The sequence below is a fragment of the Squalius cephalus genome (assembly GCF_949319135.1).
Source record: "Squalius cephalus genome assembly, chromosome: 9".
In the NCBI taxonomy this organism is placed as follows: Eukaryota; Metazoa; Chordata; class Actinopteri; order Cypriniformes; family Leuciscidae; genus Squalius; species Squalius cephalus.
The window spans coordinates 5,345,579-5,360,128 of record NC_137130.1 but is presented as its reverse complement, the minus strand read 5'-3'; the positions used below and the strand labels follow the sequence as shown (position 1 = coordinate 5,360,128).

General features: G+C 35.9%; 1 protein-coding gene across 1 annotated transcript in view; it reads left to right on the top strand.

Moving 5' to 3' along the window:
• The window catches only part of lrp2a (low density lipoprotein receptor-related protein 2a), a 101,747-nt gene that overhangs the window by 84,555 nt on the left and 2,642 nt on the right, over positions 1–14,550 (top strand). The window contains exons 62-78 of the mRNA XM_079880472.1: positions 123–239; positions 1,079–1,216; positions 2,036–2,158; positions 2,310–2,438; positions 2,586–2,717; positions 3,780–3,911; positions 5,300–5,443; positions 5,693–5,858; positions 5,963–6,091; positions 7,199–7,419; positions 7,498–7,677; positions 8,959–9,078; positions 9,305–9,395; positions 10,522–10,589; positions 10,807–10,924; positions 12,210–12,336; positions 14,338–14,445. Coding sequence (XP_079736598.1) covers positions 123–239; positions 1,079–1,216; positions 2,036–2,158; positions 2,310–2,438; positions 2,586–2,717; positions 3,780–3,911; positions 5,300–5,443; positions 5,693–5,858; positions 5,963–6,091; positions 7,199–7,419; positions 7,498–7,677; positions 8,959–9,078; positions 9,305–9,395; positions 10,522–10,589; positions 10,807–10,924; positions 12,210–12,336; positions 14,338–14,445 — 2,243 coding nt within the window. The remainder of the gene's footprint in view (positions 1–122; positions 240–1,078; positions 1,217–2,035; positions 2,159–2,309; positions 2,439–2,585; positions 2,718–3,779; positions 3,912–5,299; positions 5,444–5,692; positions 5,859–5,962; positions 6,092–7,198; positions 7,420–7,497; positions 7,678–8,958; positions 9,079–9,304; positions 9,396–10,521; positions 10,590–10,806; positions 10,925–12,209; positions 12,337–14,337; positions 14,446–14,550) is intronic.

Genomic DNA, 14,550 nt, shown 5'->3' with positions numbered 1-14,550 from the left:
ATCTCAATGCATTTGTGTGCCTGGATACCTTGTGAATGACTTACAGGAAGTGTGCATAATTCATTCTCCATGGAGGATTGAGAGAGATTGGCTTTATTCTTTGTTGGATGAATGTGTTTCAGAGCTGCGGACCTGTCACCCGGGTTACTTCCAGTGCGGAAGCGGCCACTGCATCTCTGAGCGCTTCAAATGTGACGGCAACGCTGACTGTCTCGACTTCACCGATGAAAGCTCCTGTCGTGAGTGTGCCGCGTTTTTTATCTGTTTTAATTCTGGAAATGCACCTGAGAACAAGACAGCTGTGGATTATATTGTAGCGCCCTCTAGAGACCAAAAGGGTTGTGCATCTGTAACTGTTCCCACTGGTATGGAAACTAGGGAATATCTTGGCCTTGGAAACTCATGGAAATTTTACATTTTGATTAAAGATTACAAAGACAAACATACACAGATGAATCATTCACAATAAGATCAGAAACCTGTTGAGCAGCATCCCTGTAGCTTAAACATTAAGCCTTGGCACTAGCAATGCCAAAGTCCTGGGTTTGAGTCCAACTGAAGTCAAGTCACCTTTATTTATATAATTCTAAGTACAACACAGATTGTTTCAAAGCAGCTTCGCAGTAATAAACAGGAAAATAATGATCAATGATGCAAACTTCATCAAATATAAGACACATTCACATTGTGCTGTGAAGAGCTTTAAAAAGTCAATAGTGTAATCATTCATCTCAAGTCAGTTCAGTGTTGGTTCAGTTCAGTTCAATAATTATGAATTGAGTTTAATTAAGCTCTAAGTAGCATTACAGAAGACAAAAGTGTCGTTATTCAGCTCGAGTCAAGTTTTGTTCTCATCTGATATTGTCAGTCAATTTAATAATACTATTGAAAATTAAGTGTCTTTTCTTTTAAACCCCAACTGAGAAAGCCAGAGACGACTGTGGCAAAGAACCCAAATCAAAAGATGATTGTTTGAATGCAATGTTAGACGCTTTCATATGCCAAATGCTAAATGTATTATGGAAATTTATGTTGAGTTGTGTGTGTGTGTGTGTGTGTGTGTGTGTCCACATTTCAGCCGCACGCTACCCGAACAGCACCTACTGTCCACCCTTCCTGTTTGAGTGTAAGAACCACGTGTGTGTGCAGCAGCACTGGATATGTGACGGAGATAATGACTGTGGGGATAATTCAGATGAGGAACTACATCTCTGCTGTGAGAAACACATCTATCTATCTATCTATCTATCTATCTATCTATCTGTCTGTCTGTCTGTCTGTCTGTCTGTCTGTCTGTCTGTCTGCCTGTCTATCTATCTATCTATCTATCTATCTATCTATCTATCTATCTGTCTGTCTGTCTGTCTGTCTGTCTGTCTGTCTGTCTGTCTGTCTGTCTGTCTGTCTGTCTGTCTGTCTATCTATCTATCTATGTCTGACCATCCGTATCTATCTATCTATCTATCTATCTATCTATCTATCTATCTATCTATCTATCTATCTATCTATCTATCTATCTATCTATGTCTGACCATCCATATCTATCTATCTATCTATCTATCTATCTATCTATCTATCTATCTATCTATCTATCTATCTATCTATCTATCTATGTCTGACCATCCGTATCTATCTATCTATCTATCTATCTATCCAATCGATCACATTCATCCATCCATCCATTCCATCACATTCATCCATCCATCCATCCATCCATCCATCCATCCATCCATCCATCCATCCATCCATCCATCCATCCATCCCTTCGATCACATTCATCCATTCATCCATCCATCCATCCATCCATCCATCCATCCAATCAATCACATCCATCATTTCATCCAATCGATCACGTCCATCTATCCCTATATAAACCTTGACATTTTTAAAGTGCATAAAGCCTATCCAACTAGTATATTTCTAGTACAATTTGCAAGTATATATCAGCGATATAACCCAGTAAAAGGCAACTTTTGGCATCTTATATGTAGAACAGTTTTAACATGCACAAACTTCACGTGTCTTGTCTCCTCAGTGGACATCTCATGCGATCCTCCGTTCCGTTTCCGTTGCGATAACACCCGCTGCATCTACAGTCACGAGCTCTGCAACTCTATAGATGACTGCGGTGATGGAACCGACGAGAGGGCGGAGCATTGTGAGTGATGGTCAATCAACAGATTTTCACATCATACAGACTTAGCATTTATTATGCTGACTATATGTAATATGCACCCGTTTTAATTCCCCAAATTCAATTGAAACTGTAGCGTGTTAAAACACCCTGCTCTGTGTGAATGATTGCTCAGGTGTGACTCCCACGCACGGACCCTGCTCTGCAGATGAGTATAAATGTGGAAACGGTCACTGCATCCCTGAGCAGTACGCCTGCGACGACTATGACGACTGCGAAGACCAGACCGATGAGCTTGGCTGCTGTGAGTTTTCTTCATTTACTCACCCTTATGTTGTTTATTATCTTCTTTCTTGCATGAGCAAAAGTGGATGACGATTTTATACTAACAAGCTCAAAAAAGGACAAAAAAATCTTGTTTTTGTAACGTTTCTTCATCTCTCTTTGTCAGACGACGGCCATGGGCGCTCATGCAGTGAGAATCTGTGTGAGCATAACTGCACAGATTTGTCGTCCAGAGGCTTCATTTGCTCTTGCAGACCTGGATATAAACCTAACCCGGAGGACAAGAACACCTGCGATGGTTTGTGATGTCATCTTAATACTTTCTTTATTAGAAGACCTCAATATTTACAATAAAACAGGCTTATATAGAGGCATTCCGGATGCCGGCCAGGACAACGGGAACTCCTGCAGGGGTTTCAGCGACTGATCTGTTTCAAAACTCAAATCACAATACTGTTTTTTTTATATTCTGTCCTTTTCATGGAATCTTTTCTGTCTGGATGGGAGCAACATAAGAAGCACATGCCGTCCATGCACAATGCTTAGACACAACATTATAAGTTAAAAGGCTTACTAAGTTTTAGCACTGAATGCATTCAGTGACTTTTACTTTCAAAATAAATTAAATCTTTTCTCATTTTTTTCACACAACCAGCACCAAAACTCTGTGTAGCTACAGGCCAATTTACACGTTTACACACTTTTTTCAAAACTGTTAAACTTCAGTTCAAAACCTCTAAAAAACATGAGTTAAAAATATATTTTTTTAATTTTATTAATTATTAATAAACAATTTATTTATCCGTAATTTGATGCTTTTCTACACTGATACTATACTGAAATATATTCCAAAGCTAAAACAATTAGATGTAGCTGAACACTTACACAGGTGTTACAATTTTATTTCAAGGATCCATATCTCAATACTTCGCTTGCTTTTTCAATTTCACTACCATCTAGACAAAAGTGGAAAACTTAAATAATATTCTACTGTGACATAAACATGGACCACATAACATGCATTGCAGTGAATTCGAAACAGTAGAGAAGTGTCTTTCTTGTTTTGTAAAGAAATTTTACAAAAGAAAACATTGTATGCTACTTGTTGTTAGCAGGTCATTGTTTTATAGTAATATATAGTGAAGCGTGTTTGCTGGGTGACAACCTTTGCTAGTGTTATGGAAGAATGAGTTGATTTGAGACATATATGAAGTGTTTTGGTAGTTTTATTATGAATGTGAAATTAACTGCTGAAAGTTGGTTAGAAGAACTGTGTGAAGGCTCTTGAGAAATGTGTCCTAGCGATTGTAAAAAAAAAACACTGAATGTGTAATGTGAAGTGTTTTGTCCCCATCTGCAGATGTGAACGAGTGTGAGATTTACGGGATGTGTCCGCAACAGTGCAGGAACACTAAGGGCACTTACGAGTGTTTCTGCGCTGAAGGCTTCCGATCCGTGGGAGAGCAGCCGGGAGTCGAATGCGCCGCTGAGGGTGAGGCCTGCAGTTTTATTATTTCTCTCTGGGATTTTTTATCCTCCTTTTTTACCTTCTATGGCCTGTTATACCGTTCTTCTGTCTGGGGCTCTTTCTATGGATATCTGCATCTTTCACCTTTGTCATTTGTAGCATTCTATGCATTTGTTTCTACAACTTAGTGAGCTAGTAACATAGGCGTGTTCTTGAAAGGCTGAGACCTCATGACATGATATTAAATTGTGACAATATTTCTCGTTGAGGTGAAAAGCCGTCTCGTGATATCAGCATGACGGAGTTGAGTTTGTGGCAAAACATTTTACAGTGCTTGCATTATATTGTCCAAATTTAGGAAATTTTGGCAATTCTATAACGCACTACAGTAAGATTATTGGAAAAAAATATAGAAATGTTGATTACAAATATAAATATATTAGGGCTGTCAAAAGATTAATCGCGATTAATCGCATCCAAAATAAAAGTTTGTCTTTACATAATATATGTGTGTGTACTGTGTATAATTATTTTGTATATATAAATACACACACATGCATATATATATATTTGTATATATTGTATATATGTATATACATGTATATATTTAAGAAATATTTGCATACATATACTGTATATATATTTATATAGTTTATATTATATATAAATATAATTTTTTTATATATAAATAACACATTTTTCTTAAATATATACATGCATGTGTGTGTATTTATATATACAAATTTAATTATACACAGTACACACACATATATTATTTAAAAACAAACTTTTATTTTGGATGCGATTAATCGTGATTAATCTTTTGACAGCCCTAAAATATATCAATATAAATATAATTATTCAGTACTGAAAAGTATTGATAACATTTTTGAGAATGACTGAAAATGACTTTTATCCAATATTAGTTGGTTTTAAACATGTTTTTATGTTTTTTTAGATTATCGAGGTGTTAGCTTGGCAACCTGCTATTTCCAAACTCTATTAAATTGATGCACATTTGTGAGTTGCTGCTTATGTAGAGCGTTTCAAATTGTTGAAAATCATCAAAGCGTCAATCATTTCAGGTAGGCTGCTGCCTTAAGGTGCAGTGCAGTCACATTAGCAAAAATTTTAACTACATTTTGCAGGAAAAATTGTCAATTGTCTAATGTCGATCCACCATATTCTTAATGTGAGAGCGGATGTGGCCATTTGCAACTTGAATGTGTCTGGCTTCCAGTGTCATTCGTTTCCAGTTATTTTAGCTGTACAAAAACAATACGTTATTTGCTATCATACTATTTTAATGAATTATCGTGATCATAAACACACAGGCTGTGACGTCCTAATTCAGTGTGTCCCTTTCTCACTCTTCTGTTGTTTCTTTCATTTTCTGTTTCTTTTTTCCTCAGGAAATCCTCCCGTGTTGTTATTGCCTGATAACGTGCGCATCCGTCGCTTTAATCTCTCGTCTGCACAGTACTCTGATTATGTGGATAATGCAGAGCACATTCAGGCACTGGACTACCTGTGGGACCCAGAAGGCCTCGGTCTCAGTAAGGCACTATTCACGGGATATCACATATATGTTTTGATGCAGATGCAGCACAAGGAAGCATAATCTCTATAGAGGAATACACTTTTTGTCTGATTTTCAAATTCCATTTTGCTTCTACTTAAAGATTGTAACATTGCGAATCATCTTGGTGCTTATTAGTTTGTGACTTGAAATCTTTATTGAAGAATGTTTTGAAATTCCTACCATACCGTCCTAAGTTCCTGAAAACATGATCACTGATTTTCAGGTATAGTGTACTGGACAGTGTTGGGACGAGGCTCTGAGTTCGGCTCGATCAAGAGGGCGTATATGACCACGTTTGATGACCATGGAAATAATCCTGTAAAAGAGGTGGACCTGGACCTCAGATACATCTCCAGTCCTGATGGCATCGCTGTGGACTGGATTGGAGGGTTTGTGCACTGCTTTTCTAAACTTTACTTGAGGTCTGATGCAAACAGTTCCAGAAAAATAAATATCTATCTGCTATGCGTTTTGTCTTTTCCGTTATATATAGCCATATTTACTGGACGGATGCTGGGACTAATAGAATCGAAGTGGCTAAACTGGATGGACGTTACAGAAAGTGGTTAATTTACACTCATCTTGATCAGCCGGCTGCTATTGTGGTCAACCCTGGTCTAGGGTAAGAACATGAATATATAACTGCTCACTTGGGATTGAAAAATTCAGTGGGCAGTCTTGAGAGATGCATGGTTATGAAAATCCTGCACTGCGAAAAATTATTTTCTTACTTTGTATTTTTGTCCTTTTTCCAGTACAACTCTCTCAACATTCTTACGTCAAGATACATTTACTTGAGACGCAAAATGACATAAGATGAAAAGTCTTGTTTCTGAAAAACTTATCAAAATGAATTGATTAATGCTTAAAACAAGAACAAATATATGCCAATGGGATAAGAAAATAAAAGCTTATTTCAAAGGGTAAAAATACTTTTTTTATTTTTATCTTATGTTATGTTTGCATCTCATGTAAATGTCTTTTTCAGATATTTATACGGGAAAACAAGACAAAAATACTGATGAAAAACATCATTTTTTTTGCTGTGTGAAAATTTTTAAATTGTGATTTTCAGGTCTGGGGAAGCCATGGTAATAAATAAACACAAATATATTTTAAGTTATATTGAAGAAATGTTTTTGGCTAGATATTGCTCTTTTGTTGAGCTTATGTAGAGATTTGTAAGTGAATCGTTCTTTTTGTAACGATTCTTTTCTATGAATAGTCAAATCAGTTCTCAATTTGGAGTGTTTCGTTAGTGAAATGTGGTGTGGAGGAAACATTGAACATTTATTGATCATCACTCTTAAAAATAAAGGTTCTTTATTGGCATTAATTGGTTTCAGGAACAACTTTTAATGGCCAATTCACAGACCAACGCGGACAGTCCCCAGATTACAGTACCTCACTTCTCAGACATGTTTAATCACTGAAAACAGACACATTGATCCGACAAATTATCTGTTGCCGTCTGTCGGTTTGAATTGGCTTTAACATCCATGAAACCTTTCCGTTTCACAAAAGGTTATTTATAGTGGAAAAAAGGTTCTTCAGATTTTTTAAATGTTCAGACTAAGAATTTTTTTTTTTTTAAAGAACTGTTCACTGAAAATTTCTGGTTCTTCTATGGCATCGCTGTGAAAACTCCCTTTTGAACTTTTATTTTTAAGAGTGTAAGCTGTGGGAGCCCTGATTCTTCTGAACTCATGCTGTGCTGTATATATTATAGGAAGATGTTCTGGACCGACTGGGGCAGAAAGCCCAAGATTGAGGTGGCATGGATGGATGGGCAGCACAGAGAGGTGCTGTTAGATGAAGATCTGGGCTGGCCTACTGGTTTAGCTTTGGACTACCTGAATGAAAACCGGATCTACTGGTGTGACTCAAAAGAGAACATCATCGAGTCCATGAAAGTGGATGGAACAGACCGGCAAATTATCATATCAGGAGGTGAGACACTGGAGCATAAGACCGGGAACATCTCAAACTTTTGAATGGCCCTCGTTCACACGTTTGTTTTCATTGCAGACATCGGGCATCCCTACAGTCTGGATGTGTTCGAGGGCCATGTGTACTGGACGACTAAAGAAAAGGGAGAAGTGTGGAAAAAAGATAAGTTTGGGAAAGGAGAGAAGGTGAAGGTGTTGACCATAAACCCCTGGCTGACTCAAGTACGCATCTATCAACAGCACCGACACAACCACTCAGGTGAGACAACAACTTATAAAAAGTAACATATTTCCACAATATATGACCAAAATCCACATTAGATCACAATTGGAAGTTATTGCAAACACTCGTTGGTGGTTTAAAGTGAGTTTTGAGTAAAAGCATAGTATTAACTGTATAAAAGGTCTTATACAGCTTGATGATAATCTAATATTTCATGACATATTTTGTCAAGAGTTAATAATTTCCTTTTTTTGGGGGGGAAAGCCATGTAATGCCAGAAGGCTAATAATGGCTGAAAAAAAAAAAGATTATGTATCATACCCAGCAAAGGTGTGAAAGGTTTGTCGAGTGAGAACAATAGAAACATGAATGAGGCAATTTGACACACCAGACATAGACAATAGACCGCAAGGGAGCTTACAGGGGGCAATATTTTTTTTTTATTAGTCTTCTCTAAAAACACACATGACATGGTGTGTGAAAATGTTTTATAAAATTCATATTTTTAGAGATAATATCTTCAGAACTGAAATGAAGCATGACCACACGTGTGGCTTCTGCTTCATTGTATTTCTAAGTTTCTACTCTACAGCCACATCATTTTTTTTATATATTTAAAATATATATTGTTAATATTTTTATTTTATGTTTGAGATTATATGTTTATATGTATATGTTTGAGATCCACATTAATAACAGTCAGAGTAATTCTGAGTCTTGAACTATAAACTCTCAAGTGTTGGCTTTCTAATTATGTTAGTTATGTGTCTATTCAGAATGACTTATGAGCAGCAACCTTTTTATTTTGGGTATGTCATTAATGCCTCCCTTGCAAAAATCGGGGGTGCAGAGAAAGGGGTTAAGCAGCCCTTAAATTTAAATACAATACCACATTGTGCAGAAGGAGTGTTCCTAGCTAATTAAATGTTATCTTTATATCCTAGTATGAACAGTAAACTGTATATCACAATATAGTTGTTTTTGCTGGAAATTTGAAACATTGTTTCTATTTTATAAATTCTTGTGTTAAAACCTATATTTGCATAATTAATAAAATGAAATACTTAACAAATGAAAGGTACTCATTTATCTTATTTTCTCCTTTTTATGAATTTTGATGGAATAATATGATAAAGGATAGATCTGACATTATTTATTGCCTAATTTAAAAGCAAAAAAGGCTTAAACCTAATACTAGTAAATTGATAGTTACAAACCTTAAATATAGGCTTTAAATAATCACATCTTAGGTGAATTATTCAAAATACTGGTGGGTAAATTTTCTGTGACGGAATAAATCATTGCTTTCTCTTGCAGTGCTCAACCCCTGTCAGGATGCCTGCAGTCACCTGTGTTTGCTGCGGCCGGGTGGATACACCTGTGCCTGTCCGGAGGGAACCACGCTCCTCAGCTTCAACAAGAATGAATGTGATGCCGGTAAGAGATGCAGATGCACAGATGCCCACTGCTGTTTGTTTGTGAGATCATCAGATCACGTCCCTTCAATCCTTTTCATAGCGTACATGCATGTGCTGCATCGAATACTGCATGATTTCATTATTGCCATGTGATGTTTTGAGAAGGTGTGTGTGTTTGACTTGTGATGTGAATACGTTGTGGTTGTGTTACATTATCATGTCATGCCTGGCCTCCGCACCTGCAGCCATTGAGGCAGAGGTGTCCATGCCGCTTGCATGCAGATGCATGAACGGAGGAACATGCTTCACTGATGAGGGAGGCCTGCCCAAGTGCAAGTGAGTGTGACCGCTAGTCAAGGAGTATCTTATGCTCACCAAGACTGCATTTATTTGATCCAAAATTAATATTATTTTCAATAAATATACTGTAATATTTTAATATTGATATATTTTATTTATATAATTTATAAATAGTATATTTGACCCTGGATCACAAAACCAGTCACAAGTCGCACGGGTATATTTGTGGCAATAGCCAACAGGGTCAAAATTATCGTTTTTTCTTTTATGCCAAAAATCATTAGGATATTAAGTAAAGATCATGTTCCATGAAGATATTTAGTAAATTTCCTACCGTAAATATATAAAACATTTATTTTTGTGAGTGAATGCAGCACAATCGCGAACATAAATGGACAACTTTAAAGGAGATTTTCTCAATGTTTTGATTTTTTTGCACCCTCAGATTCCAGATTTTCAACAGTTGTATCTCGGCCAAATATTGTCCTATCCTAACAAACCACACATCAATGGAAAGCTTATTTATTCAGCTTTCAGGCGATGTATAAATCTCAATTAAAAAAAATTTACCCATGTGACTGGTTTTGTGGTCCAGGGTCACATATAAACATTTCTGCTTTTTCAATGCCTTTTATCTATTTTTTTCTATTTAAATATATATATATATTTCAGTAATAAATATAATTTATCATACCCAAAACCTCTATATTTTGTGATGAATAACTATTGCAATATTTCATATGAAAATATATAATTTAATGATTTAAATATTTGTAAAATTATTAAATATAAATTTTAAAAAATGTAAGAAAAAGACAATTTATTAAAGTAAGCTGTTAAAACGACTCTGAACTGTTGCAACATTTGAACACATGCACGCATGACTGTGGTCATGAAATTCTAAACTGTTTCTGACATTTTGTCAGGAAAGAAATATTAACATGACAAATGTAAACAAGGTAAAAAAAATTAAATAAATGATAAAAATTCTTTGGCCCCTTTAAGGACATGGAATAGGAAAATAATTATTTTAATTCCTTTTTTAGAATGAAACTGGTGAAATGCAGTAAGTCTCAAATAGTAGCAAGAGAAGTCATTTTTCCAAAGCGATTTGAAATGAACTGTGGAGTGTCTCTAACAGGTCCGTGTTTTTTCTCCTCAGGTGTCCATACGGTTACTCAGGGAGTTACTGTGAGATGGGGAAGTCTAGAGGTGCTCCTGCTGGGACAGGTAAACAAACTCTTACTTGTTAATTAGTGAAGTATAAGTGTTGAGTAGGCACCTTTACTCACAGTTTTTAACATGCGATGCTGTTATTTATCAACTCTGATTTCTCTAATAAGCTCGTTCAGCAGATTTTCTCATTCCCAGCGAAAGAGCATGTTCATTTGAAATGAAGTGTAATGAGACTGCACTAATATATCTTACATATTGTGTGTGTTTGTAGCTGTGACCGTCCTGTTAGCAGTGGTTATTATTCTGATTACTGGAGCTCTGGTTGTGGGACTTTTCCTCAACTACAGGCGCACCGGCTCTCTCATCCCGTCAATGCCTAAACTACCGAGGTACAACACAAACACTCAACTACACACAGTAGAAATGTATTTAAACACTTGAGCCACACTTAAAAACACATGACTTCTCTTTAAGCAACCGGTCTCGAGGTGCTTTTAGTGGATGTATGAACAGTACGTCTATTGTGAATTTTTGGGGGGATTTTTTTGCCGTTTTATTTATTTATTATTTTTTGAGTTGAAAAATCACCAAGGCTGCCTTTATTTTATCAAAAATACAGTAAAACAGTAACATTGTGAAATATTAGAATTTAAATTTTTTCTATTTTAATAAAAAAAAATTACATTTACATTTATGCATTTGTCAGACGTTGCATTTTTTTCAGGATTCTCTGATGAATAGAAAGTATTTATTTAAAATAGAAATCTTTTGTAACATTATATATCTTTATTGTCACTTTTCTTGAATTTAATACATTCTAGCTGAATAAAAGCAATAATTTCTTATTCCAAAAAACTGTCTTGAATGGTATACATGTTGATAGTGATTTTTTAATATCAAACCGAGAACTTTACTAATAGCTTGTCACTGTTATACAACATCAAAATTGTTAAAGATTTGTTGGTTGCCAACAAATAGAGTTATGTCATATTGAATATTCATGATATAATATTTGCAATGACTTTGCTGGTGTTATCAAATGATATCAATGTTACACTGCTTTTAATGTGCTTTTTATTTGGCTATGAAGTGTCCATGTCATTAGACTAAAATTAAGATCTTTCTGAGTCTCTGATTTAAACTTGAGCATTGAAAACACTGTACAAGTTGGTTCAATTTCCTGTGAAATCATTAAAGGAATAGTTAACTTTAAAATGAAAATTCTGTCATAATTTACACACAAACCTGTATGAATATCTTGCTTCTGCTGAACAGAAAAGAAGATATTTTGAAGAATGTTGGTAACCAAACAGTTGATGGACCCCATTGACTTCCATAGTATTTTTTTCCAAAAATGGCGTCCATCAACTGTTTGGTTGATGACAGAATCTTCATTTTTAAGTGAACAATTCCTTTAATATGGATCGATTCAAAACTTTTACTAGTATTAATTTACTTTATCGCTTAAAAAGTTTCAGAAGTCCCCTTGTGGAATCTTTCATGTAAAATGTTTAGTAAAATTATATGTCAGTAAATATTATATGTATTGTTATATTGATGCATATAAATGAAAATGTTTAAATATTCTTCCATGTGTTGTTAGTGTTTATTTATAATTATTATTCCAGTTATTTAGATATCATGTACCAATTATTTCTCCACTGTTTCTCTTAGTCTGAGCAGCCTGGTGAAGTCGGGGGACACAGGAAATGGAGTGTCGTTTCATTCGGGTGACAATGTCACGATGGACCTGGAGCCTCAGACTCTGGGGGTGTCGTTCATCGACAGGGCCATGCAGCTGGTAAATCTGGCCTTTTTAACAGTAACTTGTGTCTCCTGAATTGTTAAGTGCACTCAGCACATTTTTCCTGACTAATCTATGAGGCGTAAAATCCCTGTTCGACCTTTTGAATTTGACCCTAGTGTTAATATTACATAATTTCCAGGATTTCTAAGTGCACTAGTTTCTCATGGGATTTCGCAGTATCATTAATCACACTCTTGGCTAATAAAGATCCTGTTAAAAGTAGTGGTCGACTGATATATCTAGTTCAGTCATGAAACGCTAGAGGGCGCAGGCTGATAGGTCTGCTACCAATCATTACCGCATGGCACAAGCTGATTGGCCTCTGCTGATCCTGCAGCCAATCAGATTGCTTGCTCAAGATTTAAATAGTCTGGTTCAGTGTTTGCTGTAAACTAGTCCTGCAACCCCTAATGAACCTCTGAACCCCTCCACCTCCCCCAGCTCCACCTGCCTAGATCTGCTTCGGGATTTATGTATGTCTATTAATACAGTAGCAGAATGTCTTACATGCTCACAACAGTGTGTCTGTGTATCTATTAGCAGTAGCAAGTACATACTTGCTCTATAGTAGCAGCAGATCTAGTCCGCCAAGACACATTATCACTGCCATATTCAATTACATTCAAAAACGATTCCGAGAGCTGTCATGATTAAAATGAGCTTTTCAAACGAGACGATGTTAATTACATGAACTTTTACACTTTTGTTTAAAAGTTTGGGGTCAGTAATTAATACTTTTATTCAGCAAGGATGCATTAAATTGATCAAAAGTCACAGTTATGATTTCTATGATTTCTTTAAGATTCCTGGTGAGCATAAGACACTTGTTTCAAAAACATTGACCCCAAACTTTTGAACGGCAAACAACTTCTGTTTAGTGCCAAGTGGACATGGTTATCTGCAGGGCTGCCAACTTTTGAGTTTAGCTTGGAGTGAGGGTGGGGGGGGGGGGGTGTATGTAAAAACAAATATTGCATCACAATAAGTGTAATTGTGATTGTCAAAACATTTGGTAACTAAATAGAATTTTATGAAGTTTAGTGACAACATGTTACAATGTTTACATTGTGCAATGACTGGTAGGATACAGTTTTTATTATGGCTTGACAAAAATTTCAAGATTTCAATTCCATTCTTGTGATTTGATTCCGATTTTGATTCAATATTGACTAATTTGGATACATGTTTATTTTAAATTTTATTTAAAAAAATAATCTCACCTAATGCTGTAAACATAGAGGGCCCAATCTGCTGATATTATTAAAGGTTAAAAATAACAAATTAAATTGAATATAATGCAGTTTTTGTTATAATAACAATTATTTAATGACATAAGTAAAAATATAATAAATATGTAATATAGTGCTCAGCAAAATCTCCTCTCTAGCTATTTTTTTCTATTCAGTTAACATGCTATGGTCATTAAATGGCTTTCCTGAGGTAAATGTAACGTTATGTGACATAATTGTTCTCCTGCTGTTATATTGACCGCTTTCCGTGGTTGAAAAACACTAATTGGTCGATATTATGTATACTTTCGGTAAGTTGTACTGCATCTTTAAATAAAAAAGTAACAGATGATCGGTTCACGTGCACTTGAACTGAGGCGCTCAGCGATCTGTCACGTCACATTTACAAGCGCCAAACGTATTTTTGTCTGAATTTCGTAATAAAATTGACAGAATCTAAGAGCTGAGAATTAGTTTAATATTAAAAGTACCTCTTTGCTCCGCAATTTTTCTGTGTGTGAGAAAATGGATGTGTGGCGTGAGAGCGTGTGAACAGTGTCAATTGCGTGAGTCTCACGCTCAATGCGTGAGAGTTGGCAGCCCTGTATCTGATAAAGTGCCCAGATATTGGTGGATTTAATTCACCTAACTGGTATCGGTTTCTAGCCAGCTGTGGGTCGTAGCATTGGAAAAATAACAACTACTAAAGATATTAAAGGAAGACATTTTCTTTGTGTCTGATCTGGAATCTGTTTTTTATTATTAGGATGAGAATTTTGCAGACTCTGGGAGGCAGCCAATCACATTTGAGAATCCTCTGTACTCAACTGCAGCCGGCCCATCCAGCGACCCTGCAGTAATACATGCTACACAGGTATATTTACTACTCGAACGCCTTTCATAACCCTCTAGACACTTCTGCAGTATAAATCGAACGTTTTAATTCTGAGCAGGGTCTTTAGTTTTTTTGTTTCTGTGC